This window comes from Bombus bifarius, unplaced genomic scaffold (assembly GCF_011952205.1).
Source record: "Bombus bifarius isolate JDL3187 unplaced genomic scaffold, Bbif_JDL3187 scf7180000007979, whole genome shotgun sequence".
Taxonomy (NCBI): domain Eukaryota; kingdom Metazoa; phylum Arthropoda; class Insecta; order Hymenoptera; family Apidae; genus Bombus; species Bombus bifarius.
In genome coordinates, this window is record NW_022884364.1 from 1,279,147 (window position 1) to 1,300,259 (window position 21,113).

Below are 21,113 nucleotides of genomic sequence, written 5' to 3' on the forward strand. Positions count from 1 at the left end.
TACAATTCGCTCTAAAGCATTTTTGGCAACCGTTGTACATTTTCATCAAATTACAGACATCATACGCTAACCGAGTTCGATCCTCTCTCTCTCTCTCTCTCTCTCTCTTCCTCTCCCTCTATCTGTAACTACATAACGCAGACACAAAGGAAGGCTCAAGAAGAAAACTGCATTGAATGCTCGGTTGGCACGCGTTCGATGGACCAATTCTCTCATTGTCAATGGTCTGCAAAAATTCAGCTCTCTTCCGGGCAAACTACGAGCGAAAATAATACGCGCATCGGCTAAAAAAAAGAAGACGATGCGATGACCAGGATGGAGAGAGGGTCCTTTAGTCCGATCTGGAGCACTGCAAGCTTCGCGTCTGTCACTTTTCCACGGATCATCCGGATCGTGAAAATCCGCCGCTCCAAGTTCCAGCACTCGTCCGCACGTTCGAGTTCCACCTCTTCTCACCCTCCCTCGCGCAAGTACATTCGAAAACCGGCGATAACGATTATGGTCGTTTAGAAAATCGTTCTTGTTCCTCTATTGAAGTATTCCGATTGAGTAGTCCAGTTACCGTGTACTTGCGTATCTATTTAATTTTTCGCTGACAAAGATTAATGTAATATCATAATGAGGCTCGATATGTGTAATTGATTTAGATAGAGAAATACGTTTTTTTTTTAGAGTTGTTTGATGATTATTGAGTGTTCGAATAATTGTACCTTTGATTATTCATTATTTTATAGAGCAAGATCAATATTGAAATAATTTAATCAATTCAGGAACACATTTTTTTTTAAGTAGAACGAACAAGTGGAATTTTGGAAAAATTATCGTGAACATTGATTTTATTCAAATTACGATTTGGGCTTGGGAAATCGTTCTTGTCTTTGAACGAAAGATATCGAATATTGGAATAAATATGTCTTTATTTACTTGTTCTTTTACACAAGACAATCAAAACTTAGATTTAATCTAATTAAGTTAGGTGAAGAAATGTAATTTTTCAAGCTGTGCAATTAGATTTATAGATATAGATATATTAGAATTATAATTTTGAGATTGGTAGGACGAAGTATAAGTGTCTACAGTGTTTCTGAAACGCTATAAGGGTGCCTGATAAAGCGAATATATTACGTATGTTCCGTTAAAATTTATGGTCTAATTTATTGAAGTTACCCCTTTAATTACTCGAAGTTCTTCTGAGGGTTCTGATTAATTGCTACTTATAAAAAAAAATATTTCTTTCCTAAGCTCCCTCTTTGATTTTATCTTTGAAATGCAGCCTGATTAACAATTATGTAGACGAATATTTTAGGTAGAACTATTTTTACATACAATTAATCATTTTAAGATCATTTGTCAAAGGTGTCTTGAATTCGTAAACATGTTGCGTCTAATCAATTCGGCTGATCTATTTTCGCGTGCAAGTAACACAAATTAATTACACCGATATCCTGATTATGAGATATACACGATGACTAAGCATCAGATACATACGATAGGAAGAATTCAGTAATTTGACATATTTCACGCTGAAATATCGCTATCGCTACAGAACATCGTTATAAAACATCGCTAAACACATTTTCCTCGTTTGCATGCTCTTTTTATCGCTTTCTCTGTCATTTTTTATCTTCATGATTAACATCTACGATAATATATAACAATGATAATATATAACATTAATTGCAAAACGAAAGACTTCCTATTAAGTTCGTTTGAATTTGTTCAAGTATATCAAATACACCGTATTACATAGAGAAAATTTCCAATAAACGACACTACAAGATATCTTGTTAACTGTGTTGTCTATTACATAGCTTACTACTGAATTATCTAACTACACAATCGTTATTAATTAACGTTAATACATTGTTGCTCAGGTATTCTGTTATGTCTACACTTCCTCGCGTTTTTTAATACACATACAAAGAGTATAGCTGTTAATGGAAACCATGCGTAACAGTATTCGCGTACAACAATTTTCCAAACAACGAGACATTAAGATCTACCGAAGTGAGAAAGAGTTCACGTTCATTGCATGCAGTAGATATTCTTCAAACAACGGAAGGTATCTGGCCAACTACTGTGTAACAACGTGTATTATATAGCTTATTACTCGATTACACAGCTACGGAATTAACTATTGAAACTAACACGCTATTATACTCAAACTTCTATGTTCCATCGGTACAATATTCCATTTAAAACTTCTCCACCAATAAAGTACGGTATATCAGGACCACATTATACAACAATTCTTCGAACGACACTTAATATACAAATATAATATCTACTTCAGGATTAAGTAATTCCGCGTATACATGAAAGAGCAAAGAGAAAATTGTTCTGTCCTCTATATTCTAACCGATATTTCATTGAAAAGCGATCGGATCGCTCGTGGAAGAGAAAAAGAGGTAACGAGACGTTAAAGTGTTCCAAACTGACAATCCACGAAAGACTCGATGGGGAATCACAAGTATTACTCGAGACGTGGCTTTCCGAAGCTTCCTAAAAGGAAGCTCCTCAGAGATAGCAATTGTCGCAGCCAGTTAAAAAGAAGACACTCGGATCGAACGAATGAAACGTGGCTCGTATTGATCAGCCTTTAACCCGACGGAGATACGCAACCAGTTAAGGGTTAATCAATTTCGTGTTACGACGTAGTAACGTGGCGTGTCGACCGTGTCAGAAACACGGCGTTATCCGTTGCAATAATTCTCTTGGTACACGTGGCCCGGCCTACTAAGTGGATAGAAACGAAACACAGCTGTATGATTTGCCTCTCTGGTGTGACTCGGGTTTTGCCTTTTTCTATTTCGTTCGACCTTTCGCGACCGTATCGCTGGTTCTGAAAGTGTAAAAGAACTATCGTCAATTTCGATGACCGTGTGCAATTTTTAGTCGAGCTTTATGATAGATGCGATGATGTTCTGGTGATGTACAAGAAGCGAGATCTGACTGCTCGTCACTTTTTCGCAAAGCGAATTTTCATTAATTCGAATATTCACGCACGTGAACATTGGAAGGACGGCGGTTTAAAAAAAAAAAAGGGAAAAACCTTCCGTCGATTTTGTAGTCGAGCTTCGTGATACATGCGATGATGTTAGAAACGTTTGATTGCTTGTCTCTTTCTCGATTACTAGCGTGTTATCGAAGTTTCACAGTGTGTAGCTTCCATGAGTAACTTTAAACTTGGATGTGTGAATATTCACACGTTAGAAGAGTTTTTTGAAAAGAACATGAGTTACGCGTGAACGCCTTCACTGTTACAAGTATATAACTTTCTAATTGAAAGCTAACTTTTCACGCTATATAATATCTTCCCACAGAACTGTATCTTTCCACAATCGTCGCAATTTCCTATTCTATAAGTGAACTTGCATAAACGATTTAAACGTCACGGCAAATTAATTCTCGCTTTCCCAACTGCAAGTACTACGAGTTGCTAGAAGTACTAAAATTTCACTGCTAGAAATTCGTGTAGAAATACATAATTTACCAAGTCATCCACGATTCTCGAGCGCAAGCATCTGAATCGAGTTTGAAAGCAAAGCGAAATTTGTCGTTGGCGTATTCGAACGAATGAAGTAGAAGCGTGCTGACTTCATGGAGAGAGGCGAACCATCACGGATACCGATCTCTATTGTACGTGCTTAACCCACGCTCCTGTACTTGCTCGTCGACATTAGCCTCCTCACCAAACACCCTTGCTTCACCCTTAACCATCGAATTGTAGAGCAAAACAACCGCTCTGTGTAGCTATTCGACCATCGAATTCTTTCGTTAACTTAGTTCACCATCTACGAATCCAATTAATCTTAATTTTGAAATTTTGTGTTTACAATTTCATACGCTTACAAATTAAAGATACTGTAAGACGTAAGAAGCGCAGGTTTTGTATCTTAACTTGAAAATAAGAATCGTGACGAGTAAGAAAGTACAGGATATGCATAGTAAAAATAAAATCAAACTCGAATTCTCTGTTCAGAATATAATGCGAGAATTGTAATTGATTCAGGATTTTAAATTTGTCTTGACAGCGAGAAACGACATAAATACGTGATTTATTTATTTTTCAATCGTATGTTCGAAACAATTATTCGCATACGAATGAAAGAACGATAATTAATTGGAAATGATTAATTCAACTTGAAAATTATAAATCTTAAATAAATACGTAGTTTAATTATTTCGGAGTTTCTGTGTTCAAAATTCTAATTTGCATAATAAACGAATGAAACAAATTGTAACTAGTTGCAGGCAACTAATAATTCAATAACTAATAATTTCGGTCTAAAATTGGCAAGTAAAAATTAAAACCCAATCGTTTGGTGTTGATACATTTAAAAAGAGAACTCGTCGCGGAGAGGAAAATTTATCTACGCAATTATCATTTTCATTGGATGATATATAGGTACAACGTTTATCTCGATGAATTTTTGTCATGTATTTGGTAGCTTTATGATCGTTTCGCCGAAAAACTTTTCGTCTTTTTCAGCGACAAGTCCTTTGAACCAGTTCTTACAAGCTTCTAGCGCATTCAGCATCCCCCCATTAAAAAACTTTTGTAAAAACCAGAATAAATGATGGTCGGACGATGTTCTGATGTCCTTCGCAGTGGTCTGAAAATTCGCTCTTTGTAGCCAATGTTCAATTTTTCAAGCTCAGTTTTTTCAAAAAATGTTTGTTCCTACAAAACGACAAACTTTCGAAATTTCCATTATTTAGTCGTGTTGTACGTATCTTTATCGGTAAGCAAAACCAGTAAGGATTCTGTTAAGTATTTTTACCAAAATTCATGTATAAATAGCGCAAAATTTATAATAGTTTGAGTTTCGACAAGCTTTTTAAAATAAATGTTTAGAAGTGATAGACACAGGATTTTGCCCATAGAAAACGTTAGACCTTTCTAAGAAAAATGCATAAATTTGACCTGCCACCTCCTGGAAGTTTCTACTTTTTACACTGAGTTTAAAAAATAGTCGCCTGAAGCATTGCAGAGTTCCGGGTGCGTTCGTTTGCAGCCACTTGATAGCCACTCATATTGGGAAACTGAGAATTTCGATACGCCAACTAGTCGCAGAAAATTTAACTACTGAGAGTAGGTCGAGTATTCATATGATCATCAATGTTTAAATGGACACGCTGTAGAAGACGAATGTTTTCAGGTTTGTTTTAATGCTTTTAAATTGATTAGTAATAATAAGAGTCATATTATTATTTAAACAGTTATACAAATTTATGCAATGGAATTTTCTCCTAAAAAAAAAAAAAATAAAAGTAAGATACAGTAACTAGCATTAACGTATGTATCCTCGGCTACTCTTCGAAACAGAATAATCTTTTAGAAATTGCAACAACTTGCATTTTTTTTAAAGGGAGAAATACTAGTTTACTAGACGATGTATACAAATTTTTTGAAAAAATTGCGATTAGTTGAAATCACGAAGAAAAAAGTAAAGGTCATTTTTTACGACTGTTCTATTTGGGTCTGTAATGAATATTTAAACAACATATTTTGAAGATTTACGACAGCTGTATATATATGTTGAAAATTTCGTCGAAATCGATTGATGCAGAGACAAGCGACAGGCATCGAAAGATGTAGATTTATTGCACTCACAGACCGAATATCGTAAAAAATGCGATTTTCAACATTTTTAACCGTTTACAGCTCGTAACAACGTTAACTGACCTCCATACAATTTTGTGGTAAAATAACAGTACCTTTTTGTAATATAGTAAAATTTATACCTTTTTAAAAATTTCTTGCTGTAAAGTTTGTTACTGTTATTAGTTAAATATTCATATTACGTTGTATGAAATAAATTTCTGTTGAAGAACATCGATGTAGAGTTGTTTTTAACTTTGGCCACGAAATACCGCTCTCCAAACCACTTTGCGTTTGACAAATGAAACCGATGGGATTGTACATTCCAAATATTCCAACATTTTTACCCGCTGTTCACCGATACAGAGCACCTAACGTTGTTTTGTTGAAAAACGACGTCTCTTTTTCCATCGACTAGCCTAAGTTTTTCCGTTTATCTTGTTTGAGAAGTTAATCATCCATAGTTAATCTAATATTCCGATAAACTTTTAGAAATTTCAGTTGAGTTTAAGCACGAAAGTCTGCAATCAGTAATTCTCCTTCGATTTTACCAAACAATAAATCACATCAATTATCAAAAATTATCTGTATCCTTAAAAAATTGTCTAATTTCTAATTTCCTAAAATTTCCCTAACTATTACAAATGACCAACGAGGTAATTTTTCCATCGAGGTAATCAATATTATACTATTCTGGTAGAAATAGATGATCAACTCTCCGTCAACTCTGACTCACAGAAAATTTGAGAAATAAATCAAACTGTCCGGCTAAGTCAAATCATATTACTCACCATCGCTTTTACTTCTTAGGTCAAGTTCGCAGAGACTCGGTTTACTTATAATGGCTAAGTCAATCTATCTTCATCAAACATACCAAAACTTTCCCCAAAAATATACTTTGGTCCATTTGTAGTAACATTACATAAATATTATTAAACCTAATGTCACGAAAATAAAAATATTTTTCCAAAAAGGAATGGACCGTAGAAAGTAAATGAGCATATAGGTTTCAGCAACCCTACGATCGCAAATGTTATATCGATACAAATGGGCACCAATTCCTCCACCTCCAATAACGTAAGGTTCGTTTTATGTATTTCTTTATTTGATGTCGAACGACGTTCTGTTACAGATGGTAGAAAAAGTTGGTAAATATATGGTATTTTGTTATTGAATAAAAATATTACAGAATAGTTAGTCAGTTAGACTAAGTTAATCTGCAAATCTCCAGAAGCTCTTCATTCGCGATAACATTATTGATACGTTATAACACCATCGGTGCTGCAGAAAATAAAAAGTAAAAAATAAAGTTCCACAGAAAATTCTTTGACTTCAAAATTCTAATGGTTTATAAAAATTCTAAAATTTTCAATATATTTTTCATATGTCTCTAAAAATAGTAAGGATAATTAGTCAGTTGTATCAGCGATCCTTTCAAGAAGACAATAGCAAGCAATTTTATTTTACGATTTTTATAGTCTTATTTACATAGTCTAATATTCTATCAGAAAGATAACCATTTTTTCTAAACTGTCCTTTTTCGAGCAACAATTTAAAAAATGTACTGCGTTCAATTTAATTACAAATAAAGAAAATTGGTATTGTTGCAAAATTAAACCATTTTTTCTAAACTGTCCTTTTTCGAGCAACAATTTAATGCATTCGATATAATTACAAATAAAGGAAATTGGCATTGTTGCAAAATTACAACGTTATTACAATTCGAACACATCTAGGTTATGATGATGAAAATTACGAGTCTACCCTATATATATATATATACACATCAACGTCACCATCAAGATTAGCCATCACTATCTGAATTAACTGTGCCGAGTTATCTGTCTATGACAATAGAGAATGCAATCCATCCCAATTATATAAATTAATCCCTTACAAGTCCCCTCCTCACGTAAGTAATTAAGAGGGTAAGCAAATGTGCGTTCGAATTTAGTCGTCCGGACGCAAACTCCTATTATTTGAAGGAAAAATTATAGCTACTTGGGCAAGTCAACGAACATCTATTACGTGATAACTGAGTAACTGAGTAATCGAGTTATTATTCGAATTGATGTGTTTTACGAGAATAGACGTTGTTCCACTCTAGTGTAGAACATGGTTTCTCAATTCGTATCTCACGGAAATTCGTAATCGTGTCAACAACATTTTTGCTGCCTCTACGAAATTAATTTTCGATAATTTAAAATACGTCTGGAAAAAATTCCTACGAATAAGATTAAAAGGATCATTGGTATTCCATTTTCAAAGTTAGCTGCGCGCAATTAAACTGTCTACTCGTGAGAAAACCGAGTAGCTTCGTTCGTGATCAATATCAAGGTGAAAAGAGTTGCTCGATTAAAGTAAACTGAGAATTGCCGCTTTAACGGCAGCTTAGAAGTAGTTTCGTTTACGGCCTCGAAATCAAGTAACCTGAGAATAAACAGCTCTTCAAATAACAAGACAGTTCCATCACAATTTCCTTCGAAATTAAGTAACCTGAGAATAAAGAGCTTTTCAAATAACAAGACAGTTCCATCACATAGTGTTACGAAGGGATTAACTTCTTAAGGGATATGTTCTGCCAACTTAACGCTTATTAAAAGAAAATTACTCAACGGCAATTGAACCCCTGCGTTTTTGTTAAGAGAATCGTCTAGTGTAGCGGATAGGCAATTTTTTACGTTAGCCTAATTTTCGTAGCTGTCATTACGTATTTTCATCCCTTATCATTTTCAATTTATACCGCTACAGAAGCTATTCTCCCACGTATTTTTCCAATTATATTGCTCTTGTAACGAGGATGCGGTATTATCCTCAATCGAAAAATATAAAATAATTGTTTTATTCTGACCGTAATACACTTGCTGAAATTGTTAAAGTTAAGCATATAACTTTATATCCATTGTACGTTGCGAACGAAAGAAAGAAAAAAAAATGATATTAACTGAAATAATAACTGTGCATTTATTGAAGCTGCATGGAAAAGCATCGATTAAATTGATACAGGAGAAATCGTTTTGATAACGAGTACGTTCGCCCATCCAAATCAGTGAACTCGAAAATTATCGCTTTAATTCGGTTTAGTCAACGTTTGTGTCGATATTGGAACGCAGTCGACCATATCGATAATTTAAATATGTTGCATGAATATATGTGGCATATATTGGCGGTTGAAACTTATATTACTGGAAAAAAAAAAAGAAAGGAAGAAAAGAAACCTAAATTTTTAATATCGCAGAGCTTTGATGAATATTCGATTGATACGGATGGTACGATTTTTGATATTCTAAATATTTGCCATTTCACGCGCATTTCGATGCATTTGCAATTCCAAACCGTATTATGGAACAACTTCTCTCTGTGGAGTTTGATAGCCGAATTAAAACGATAAATCCTTGACTCTCAACGAGTCACTGAAATAAAAGAGCAATGTATCCGCTCACACGTATAAAACTCTAGTAACTTTATCGTTCAAATATTTCCCGAATAATTTTTCTTGATACTAATTACTTCTCTCCTTGATATTTAGTTCGCTAAGAATTATATTTCAGCTTTACATGGAAAGGAAATGTTTAATCTTTTTTAAACAGACTAAATAACGCTAAAATAGATAAAATATTTCGAATTCTTGTGTCGTTTAAACGCTCGTTTTGTAATACCACGGTTGCGATGAAATTTTTAGCCTTTCCTTGAATAAATTAAAAAATGATAAAATACAATTTAAATATTTTGAAGCCTTGCGTGATTTAAACAATACAAGTTACGTTTTACAATACACGTAACAAAGATTGTGACAAGGCGAAGACGAAACGATTAATTTGACCCGCTACAAAACGAACAAGGGAAACGTAAATGAGACGAAGCGGTAAGTAGAAACATGCCGTTGCTGGTCAGACATCATTGAAGGCGTTCACCTTTCAGTAGTTTGTCATTAAACTTGAAAATCTCCCTTGCAATTTCTTTCATATCGCCAAATAATACAAAGATTAGTTACTTACTGAAACTACTTTACTTAACATTTTGAAGTAATTACATAAATAACTTGTAATAAATTATACGCTCCTATGATACTTATTAGAAGGAAGCAGATTTTTGCACGGCAGTACAATCTCCTTTAAAACATCTATAGTATCGCAGATGAAATTGTAAAAATCACTAATTAAAATTAGTGCTTGTTCTTGTTTTATTTCAGTTCACGTATTCCTGTACCCGATACCAAAGAGCCAATATTCGTTAAATAAACAAACAAATAAATAGATACATTATTGGATAATTACATAAATATATAAACAAATAGATCTAATTAAATCGATTACAGAAAGAGAATAATAATGATCCTTTATAGGATAAACAGATTTATTAAAACGAAATCGTAGAACACTGGAATACAAGAAAGGAGCGACAATAAAAACGTCGTACACGAAAAGCCGCAAATGCTACAACGAAATCTAACAGAAAATAATTGCACCGATATCGTTTAACGCTTCAGTTTATCGCTTCAATCGTCAACGATTAAAAAACAGGAAGCACAAAAAAGAAGTAAAACGAAGAAATAGAAAAAGAGAGAAAGAAAAGCGAGGTAGAAAGTGGATTTGTCTATTTAATGTCTGGACATCGATCGAGCAACATTGTTCGGATTGAATCAGCGACCGGCCATGCTGTCGAGGCATGAATAATCCAGAAAGCGGAATAATTTCGCGTTGAATTCGAATCTGAGATCGATGACGCCTACACCGACGGACGATCTAACCCAGTTTCACCTTCGAGGCGTGTACACACCGCCAGTTTTCCCGCAGAACGGAGCCAGGTCGATAAAAACACACGATTTTACACCTTTCTCCACTTATCCGTATGTTTCGCTGTCTCGAATACGAATATCCGATGTATATACTTCGAGTCTTTTCCTATCAAGATAGTAGTGAATTTTACGTTATTTATATCGTCATCGAAATTTTATACAATCAGTTCTTAATTTTTAGGGACGTTAAATTATTTCGTGGAAGAAAATGATGATTTACGAAAAGTAAATTTGATATTGGATAGTAAGTAAAAATCGATAAACAAATTCTATTTCTTTTATTTACGTGAAACATCTAAGTTCGATATTGAGTATTGTTAAAGTATCGATAATGAAAACTGGGCCTTTAGACTGAACAAAAATTTCGGAGAAAAATTTCCTGTGGTCGTTGTAGTGTAAAATATACTGATATATTTTATTATTTTTATTGCCAAGCGTGGCTAGAATTTTTTATTAAATTAAAGCATGCTACATCGATTTGCTAAAATAAATATCGAAAGCTGGCACGAAAAATTCATAAACAAATAACATTTTTCTCGTTTACGATTTATTAAATTGTCGTGTCTTTTTTTCTTTCTTTTTTTTTTTTCAATTGCCGTTATTTGCGAACAGGACGGCGTGACTCTTCGAAAAAATCGTTTAAATCAAAATTTCGACTCTCTCCCTTTTATCTCTGTTTCCGGTCAATTTATCGAACCGGTGCAACATGTTTAAAAAAAAAACATAAATCACAGCCGTTATCATGGGAATTAAATACATAAATCGAAATGAAGCCTGAAAATGATCACACCCCTAGGGAGACCATAATTAACAAATCAATTCGGTCTTTTTTATTATCTCTACTTGACATACTTCGCTGATTAAGAGCTGCAATTTTGAACAAAACTTGAAAATTGTTTCATTTCTATCGACAAGGAACTTCAAATTTTAATCGAATAAAATTTCACACAAATTCTACGATAATTATTTATTATTTTACAATAGCAAATTTCAAACGATATGAAATTCATAGTTAACGTGAGATCATTATTTTTTCATGCTATAATCAACCCTGAACTTATTTGACAAGCTTTGATTTTCTTTTCCCTTGCACGAATGTCTACTTTTTATCTCAACTCACAAGAGAAAGATCAAGCTCTTAAAATTAAACTTTAAATTTCGTACCATTGTATCGGGAAAAGAAAGAAGTTGCACGCTATTTTCTCCCGATAGCTACGATTAGCTACAATTTAACTAATCCGATTAAATCAACGCAAGGATATTTATCCTAAAATTTATACACCAAGAAATTATTATTATGTAGATACCGATTACCATCGAATTAAAAATAAAAATTGTTCATTTTATTACCCACTTGTATTCATAACTTGACTATATTCTTGATCCCAATCTTAATAATAAGCAGCAACACTTTTCTCCACATAAACAATCTACGATCTGAGTTATATTTCCCAGAAAACTCTTTTTAGGTACAGCTTCGTATAGTTTCTCGTTTTTTCTTACTATTTATTTAAAATCTAAAAATTATGTGACTCTCTCTCTCTCTCTCTCTTTCTCTCTCTTTACTGTTGTTTACTATTTACCTAAAAATATAAAAATTATCCAATTCTAAAAATATAACAACGCAACTAAAGGAGGAACAAAAGTCTTTCACATTATCTGCTGTCTGAATAATATTTCAGATAAATCTCTACTCTTTGTAATTACTTCTTTCTATCATCCCTCGCTGCTTTTTATAAAAATCTACAAGTTTTGAAGCTTTAAAAACATCTAAAATATGAATATCTAGCTGAACTAAATCACGGAATGAAAATCTGGCTTTCGACTCTCCGCTAAACCGCAACGTTATAAAATGCAAAACAGATCTAACAGCTAATTTTTATAGGACGTTTTAGCCGTACGCGAAACATGTTTCACCTCTGTAAAAACGAATATCTTAACGGCATTCCAGCCCTTCGATGTACGAATACATGCACGAGAATTCTATTTGCGTAAATTCTGATCGATCTGACACTTTCTGTCTTTCAAACGCGTAACGCAGAACAGTTTCTCGGCCGAATAACCTTTTACATCCTGCAACTCTTATTCGCACTGACTATTTGTATGCGCGAAACAACGAGGTATTTCAGAAAATCTGACAAATATTGCAGTTTCGAAGAATGGAATTTTTGAATTCTGTTAAAAATTCTAGAGTCAAATTGCGCATCGTTGCAGCTTGGAAATAATATAACAAATATAATATACCATATATAGCGTGATAATGTTGTACAACATACTACAGTATAATATAGAGATTGAACATGATGTATCTACTAAAATATTAAATTTTATAAATATTATTGCATATGTTGAAATTATGTATAATATACTAAAGGTTAGAGGATTATTCGGTGGAATAATTTTTAAATACGAATCCTTACGATTTTAATAGGGAAAACGCAAGAAATTAATACATTAGTAACAATATTATAATAAATAGCAAATATGCTAATTGTAATTATTAAGTACTAAATAATTTCGTAATAGTCAATCTTGGATAAAAGTCTCCATATGAAACTTCAACTTATTAAAATGCTCTGCAAAATTGAAAAAAGAGTTACAGGATATGAATTCACTTTTATCGGGATATTTCTTCTCCATCGTTTTTCCTTAATCCATTTCTTTTTCTTTTTTTTCATCTCCTATAAAAGCAACGGATATGAACATCGACTTTTGCGCTATACGTGGAATCCAAGCTATTTTTTAGATTTGTAATAAAAACACGAACACGCTGCATGTTTACAGATTTCCTACTGAAAGTAAGAAATTTCCACTCGTTTCACCGAAGCTGATAATTAATCTATCGTTCATTCATGAATGCAACGTATTGATACCTGCTACAAACAATGACGTAATCAAAATTTGAATACCTAATCAAAGCTAACATTAACAATTGAACCACAAAGCATAATTGTAAGCCACGTCCAAGTGAAATTTTATATTTCAAAAATGAAGAGAGAGGTGAACCATTAAATGGACCATTCGATCAACGTTGCGTTCACTTGGAATTTTAATTGCAATTTTATTCTCACGATTTGCATGATCAAATCACGAACATTGCACGTGTAGTGATATTCTGTAAACAATCTATTGTACTAACAGCTATATCTTGATAACATTAATCAATTTTCCGATTTATTTTTTAATTGTGTTACGTTTATACAAACTTTTATTCATATTTTACTGCTGGGTCCATGATGGGTTAAACATTATAAAAATGATTCAAGACATCTAGAAAAAATAATTAGGCCCAGTTATTTTATGTTACGTGAAGAATCAAAACTGCGAGGTACATTTCTCGCGTATGTTCGACTCGGTAGCTCTATTTACTATACGCACTTGGTACTGGACTTAAATGTACAATACAGATTAAAAATCGCGAATACTTTTAAAATAGTAAAAAACTGACCAGCGATAAACACAAACAAATCCTCCCACTGTATTCTATTTCATATAACTCGCTCCTTTTCCATTTCAAATTTGACAGAAAATAAGCTTCTTAATTTCGTCAATTACTGTACGTGTGTTACTATTTGTGAATTCATGTACTTTAATGTGTTATAATTCATATACACTGCCATTCTAAGTCGTCTAACGTTTACAATTATTACATTCAGACTAGAAATAAATGGACACTGTAATTATGAAATGAAGTTGATACTTACTAACCCTGGAATACTATAGTGCATTCATACTTCATTCTCCATTCATATCTGTTTCAGTCCATGTAATATCTGTTCGTCAGAGAACTATGCAATCGTCATGTATGACACGATTATTCTAAATTTGCATGGACGCGAGAAAAAGGAAACAACATGCTACACGGAAGAGACGTGTCACTTTTGCATAAATACTACGCTAATAAATAGTACAGTCGAAAGAAGTATTAGAGCATCGTATAAAATTTACTAAAATTCCACCAACATGCACAAAACGCGGGAGAGGATACTTTTTAAACGATATCGTATGCTTAATACAGCATTCTAACTGAAAAATCACGAGAATATCCAGAACTTAGAGGAAATACGATACAACTCTGCTAGACAATGTGTCAAAAACGTTAAAGTTTTAACTCAGGAAATATCTGCGCTAACAGAAATCTGCCTTTGGCAACGAGAAGAACAACGAAAAATCAGCCACCTGATATCAGAACCTAACGTTAGAACGTTAGTGGTTAAAAGCGAGTAATACGTAATCTTCCCTAGAAAATTGTATAGATTTACAAGATCTGTTTACTCGTTTCTAAAAATCTGAATAATTCTTAAGGAATGCGCGAACAACAGATGCTTGTTTGTCCCTTACGTTAAGTATCCTTTCGTATACTTCTCGTTCTATTACTTCGATGCAAGCTTCGCGCTATAATCACCCGTGATTCTACATAGCGATAGAGTCAAAAGTAAGGAAAAACACAACACGTACCACCTGAAGATTTCGTGAGGCGAATCCGCGGTTCGCGAGTTTCACAGCAACATAGTACGTTCGCGGTTCTCTGTTCACTCGCCCCTCCACAGATCAGCAAACATCAAAGGGCCATATCGCCAGAGAAAAGCACGGGGGTAGCCTCTATGTGGCGCGAAACGAAAACAAACGACAGAACGGAATAAGGACGAGCCGATGGGACCGCATAGTATCTCGAGGTTGTTCCACCAGCGCGAAGGAATCGTTGAACCGAAAGAACATCGAACTCGCGACGCGCTCGAGAACCAACAGTGAAAAAGAAAAGAAAAGAAAAAAAAAAGGGTCAAGAGACTTTCTTCGTCTTCGACCTCTGAATACCTTAGCCGCGAAAAATTTCTGGCTATCGATACCTATCGCGGTGAATATACGGAAACTTTGTAAGAATACGTAGAAAGCGATGGAATAAAGGAAAAAGATAATTGGAGAGAGGACGAGTGATTATACTCAACACACACGCACACACTATAATAGGAACGTGTTGGATGGTATCGCGCGCGCGTCGAATACCGACGACCTTTCTCGCTCGAGGATCAGTCGAAGACTGCTCGGCCGAAAGTGGGAGGCCTCTTTTTCGAAAGCATCGTTTTCTCCACGGTGGCGAGGCTTCCGGACAGAGGTAACCGAGCATGCGTGCCACGAGCCACCCGATCAACGCACCGTACACACAGGGTGTGCCAAGAAGCACGCCTGATAGAGCGCACCGATGAACGTGGAACGTGTACGACACTGTACAGGGTGTTTCATAAGTGAATCATTCAACATTGATAACGCTCAAGTTAGTGGATCCTGCCGTTCTTCGGGCTTCGTTTTCACGTTTCCATCTCTTTAGATATCTTCCTTGTTGAAATACTTTATTCGTTAAAAAAGTAGAACACAAGCACGACAGTGAGAATGATATTGAATAGCAAAAGCGAATATTTAAAAGTTGTCTGTATCGTAATAATAATAATAATAATATCTGTAATTTCTAATAATATTTAGAAACTAAATACTTTATAACGTTTTATCTTATGTTACCTATCTATATTTTAATAATATCTATTAAAACCCTGTTAACCCCGCTGTCCTCTTCGAATCTATATGACCTAAAATGGATACTACGTTTCAATAAATATTATTACATAGTATTAATTGGCTATTAACTATAATAATAATGATAATAATATCTATTACGATATAATAATACTATCCGATTAATATTATGTAATAACACCTATTGAAACATAATATCCATTTCAGGTCATACAGATCCGAAGAGAACAACAGGATTAACACGTTAACTGCCACGTGAGTTTTATATATTTCGTCCTGAATGCCGCAATAGATTGAAACATACTACACTCTAATATTATATGACATTTACGAGGAATCATATATATATATATCAATAAGACTTTCCATATTTTGTTCAAACTGTGTGAAGATATTTCATAAAGTTATAAAAATATAACAAACTCAAAAATGATAGAAAGAATATTGCAAGGTGGAAGTTCTCTATCATTCTAAAACATCTGAGAAAACTGAAGTCCTAGTATTTTTCAATGCCGTCTTTGTGCTCCTTTATTCGAATTAAAGTATTCAAACATGGAAATTAGAAACATGAGAATTTCAAATATTTTACATCTTTATAAATGAAAAAATGCAAAATCAAATACTTTAATCGTAAAGAGCAGATTTCGATAATTGATCATGGATAAGTACTTTATCTGGTCACTTATAGATAGGATAGTATATTTGTAAGAAATTCTAGGTATCTCTTTTCTCCGCTGAATTTTATGACTGAAATATGGAAAATCGATATATTTGTTTCTCTTACACATGTGAAGGCAAAGGGACGAAGTCGATTTTAAAAACTTATACATATATTTCCTAAGGCTAACGACGACCATTTAACACTGAAACTACACTAGAGTGATCAAAATGACCAATTCATAAGTTTTCATAGATATTCTAGAATAAATTTATTATAATGTATTTTTCATGATTTAAATGTTTTTGTGTGGAATATATGAATAAAAGCTTGTTCTCCCTCTTTACTTGTCATCCTAATTTCTTTAATACCAGTCTTATACTTCGGCGCTACTATATTCTATCCCAATATGAATAAGATAGTCATTATGAAAAAAAGAGTAAAACGAGTTTATTTGTATAATTATTTGCTTAAATAATTGTGAGCATTTTGTGCCTTGATTCGATATAAAGACAATAAAACATAACGCTATGCTAAAACCGGGAATAATATATTCACTACTCTTGAATAAGATATAATGAACATAGTAAAGTAAAAATTCATATCTCTCTGCTACAAATCGACTATTTAACAGATACTGAATTTCTCTATAGCTGAATAGAATTGTATCAAAATTGTATAAAATTGTATAAAAACTGTGCCAATAATAAACTAATAATTGAAGAGAATGATCATCGCCCTTCTATGGAATTAATAGATTATTTAAACTATTTAATTAAAAAGTTATACACCAATAGAGATGTAAATTAAATACTCAATACATCTATGTATCCACTGATTGTAAATATCACGGCGTGAATTAATCCTATGATCTATTTATCAAATTGGACGGAACAACTTGCAGTAAGAAGATTTTCAAATAACAAAGATGTTCCATTTCAATTTTCTTTTTTTTTTTTGTATATTATGTCCCAAAAATAAATAAAAGAAAAATGCCTCGCACTTATCTTTATATTATATTTTCTTAAATTGTTGTACTGTTGTATTGTCTATTGTTTGCAATAGGTTTTATCCTAGATATAAATCCTAGTAAACAAACTTTTTTTCCTAACAATAATTGACAAATTAATGCTCCAACCTGATGGATATTTATTAGTGAGTGAAAGAAAACAGTATGATAAATTTTTATAAAGTTTTAATTAAATGGAACACAAACTTCATTATCATAATTAATTAGATTAAAAGTAAGTAATATTTCTATAGAAATAGATATATTGCGAAAAAAATTTTATCTATAAATCAAAACGAAGAATTACACTGAATTATCTAATTGGAGTAGTAGCGACTGGAATGAATTTTTGGAAATTTTCAAATTTTCATTCTATTTATATTAGTACATAAAATATCATGTTATAATATGTTTATTGATTTAAAAGAATCTTTAAACTTTTACCGACTGCTATGGATTATCGATGCTCCGTATAAAACAAAACATGTGGAATATTCGACATTTTTCAAAAATATTCCACATTTTTCACGAATATTCGTGCACGATTATGCTCCAAACGTTATCTCCACACGTCCGTCCTTCGACGTCGATATTCATATTTTCTATATCTGTCGAGCTTACGTGGCACAAAACAAACGAATATTCATGTACCTTGATTCGCATTAATTTATCGACTGCAGCCAGAACAATATTCGCTATTCGGCACGAATATCGAATAATGTAACGACATTTGCGTGTTTTAACGAGAGTATTGAATATTCGAATGCTGTTTCACATCACGGAGCTGTCTCTCCCTATTTCCTAGCATAAAAAGATTAACTATGTCTATTGAATGATATATACCATAATCCGAAAGTTTAGAATAATTCCATAATAGTATAAAATTAGAATTTGAATACTTGAGTGACTTAACTTTGAAGAAATTTATTATTATTCAAACTTTCAGAGCGCAATTAAAATATAAGAACTTTTAGCATAAAATATGCGAAATTATTTCACAATCTTTAGATTAAAAACTTAAAGATTAATACAATCAAGAAAAGAAATTGAATATTGTGAGTTTCGAAAGTTAAAATAATAATCCTAAACTGTTGGCTAGTGATATGATACCTACTGAAATTCATTAATTGATTGAATGGGTTGGAATGAAAATTTTTATTTTACTTTAGTTAATTAACGAATCTAAGTAAAATTTGAAAATTTAGAAGAGTTTAAAAAGAAACATGCTTGCATCTCATAATGTTTCAATTGATTTTCATGACACTCGAATGTTTTATAAGGAGAATACCAAATTATTTTGCCCACTAGATGCTTTAAATGATACGCTGGAGTATTTATCAATTTTTATAACAGAACATTTTTAAGATCGAAGAATTGCATTACGAAACAATCCGCGCGAGATTCCATTGTTGCTTATATAATCTACATGCTATGATATCATCAATTTTGAAGCTACGTGATATATTAATTATATAAGCACGGAAAAATTTTCAGAATTTTATACAATGCATAAACGTGATTCAAACTTATCCGAAAGTATGTATTATGTTCTACACATCGTGAAAGTAAAAATATTTCTAAAACTTTCTATTCAACTATTTATTATAATCTTCAAATATTTCGATTAAATAATAGACCTTGTGATTTCTAATATTATTTGATAACTATGTTTACAAATCAATGATTGACTTACCAGCCAGCTATGCCATTGGGTTGTATCTCCTGCAAGAAAATACCCAGCTCTCCTTTATCCTTACTGCGAAGACCAACCACACTGAATCCCAGACTGGTTCCCTCTGGTTTATACAACTTGAAGAAAAAATTATTGCCCTTAATACCTCTGAATGTTTAATAATATATATTTTATATTTATTTATTATTTATTATATATATATTTTATATATATTTTACAAACCTGCACAGTAAATACTTGACGACCTCTTGCTGCAGCTTCGATAACCTTCTTGAACTCCTTAGCATATGTTGTTGTTGTTATTGGAGGCATTCCCATAACCTCTGACGCAAGACTTGGGCTTGTGACCTATAATAAAGTGAAAATTTAATACCAAGTACAAAGGGAATTTAAAAATACATTTTAAGAATATTTTGAAAACAATTTTACCTGCGCACTAGTATCTTCGCTGCTGCTATGCACCAATGGAGCAACTGGAACTCTTTGATCTTCTAGTTCACTGCTATCCTGATATAGATCTTGATATACATTTGATCCAAGCGGTTGCACTGGCGTACTAGGAACAGAAAGTTCCAGTTGTCCACTAATGTTAATATCAAAATCGCCAGGAATAATAGATGGATGCTGCCCCAGTTGAGTGTTTAATTCGATTAGTGAGTCTTGAATTGTCACTATGCTGCGGAATACCGGATCTTCCAAAAGAGAAATTAAGGATTTTATATCTTGAGTCGTATGCATTTGTAGTTTGGGGTCATTGCAATCCTCCACCCTTTCTTGAACATGCTCTAATAAATGAAGAGCTGTAGATATGTCTAAAAAAGTTGAAGCAAAAAATACAAATTAATATTATAAAAACTGATGTAACCTAATAGATATTGTTCTTAAAAGTAATATATAAATTTATAACACTTTTCTATCAAAAAATAAAGATGCTTCACTAATTTTAATGGATTAAATTTATATTGACCTGCACTTAGAGGCATTTTGTTTTTGGTAGATTTGCTTCAGCTAAATGTGTATAAAAAGTCTTGTGAATCCCCCTGGAAAAAGCATATGTTATAAATACATGTATATATTGCTATAATTATACTTTATATTTTATATATCGTATGTTTTTAATTTAGCGAAATGAAATTGTTAAAATGTATCTTAACCTCTATAACAGGCACGAATTAAAGAGCAATAAGTAAAATTTATGATTTTTTTTATACAATTTTATCATTAAAATATCATTAACAAGTTCTACAACATTATATTAACTGTCGTTAACTTTAGCTGTACCATGAATTTATCGTAAATCAATACGTGGTCACATAACTGCTTCAAATATTAATAAAACTACAACTTCTCTTACCTAAATTTCTTCGAAAAATTGAAGTAGAAGGCAAACAGATCGCGAATCGATGATTCTCAAGAAATTTCACGGTCACGCACGAGAATTACAATCGATTTCTTGAAATATCACAGGAAACGTTCAATTGCATTTTGCTATCAGCTGACTATGCCAAACTATCGAATGCTTGACAGTTCTTGGATGGGGAAAGAGAATATAGATTGACTCCACCAATGAAATCCAATCAAACATTACTATCGCGAAATGCGGGAAATTTAAATATTTACTGGTGAATGTTTTAGAGGAATATTGTACTCATGTGATATATAATTAATAAAATAATTGTTTCATTAAATTTGTACTATATGATGATATAATATTAATAATAGAAGTACAAAAATATTAAATTTCTATTAAATAAGCAAAATTTAAGAGTCGAATTGTAAAATGCATCAATAAGAAAGGAATGTTACTGAACAAAGTATTTG

At 32.8% G+C, this 21,113-nt stretch overlaps 1 protein-coding gene and 1 long non-coding RNA gene across 2 annotated transcripts in view; both read right to left on the reverse strand.

The window, feature by feature from the left end:
* Nucleotides 1-20,831, reverse strand: part of LOC117204728 — a 165,538-nt gene extending 144,707 nt beyond the window's left edge. The window contains exons 1-5 of the mRNA XM_033442418.1: nucleotides 20,647-20,831; nucleotides 20,260-20,332; nucleotides 19,722-20,104; nucleotides 19,515-19,640; nucleotides 19,293-19,408 (exon numbers count right to left, since the gene is read on the reverse strand). Coding sequence (XP_033298309.1) covers nucleotides 19,293-19,408; nucleotides 19,515-19,640; nucleotides 19,722-20,104; nucleotides 20,260-20,275 — 641 coding nt within the window. The 5' untranslated portion in view covers nucleotides 20,276-20,332; nucleotides 20,647-20,831. The remainder of the gene's footprint in view (nucleotides 1-19,292; nucleotides 19,409-19,514; nucleotides 19,641-19,721; nucleotides 20,105-20,259; nucleotides 20,333-20,646) is intronic.
* Nucleotides 1,139-15,502, reverse strand: LOC117204729. Its single transcript, XR_004487124.1, has 2 exons — nucleotides 14,862-15,502; nucleotides 1,139-2,842 (listed from the first exon to the last, which is right to left on the reverse strand). It is a non-coding gene; the product is annotated as an uncharacterized LOC117204729 (long non-coding RNA).
* Nucleotides 20,832-21,113: the final 282 nt, after the last annotated feature.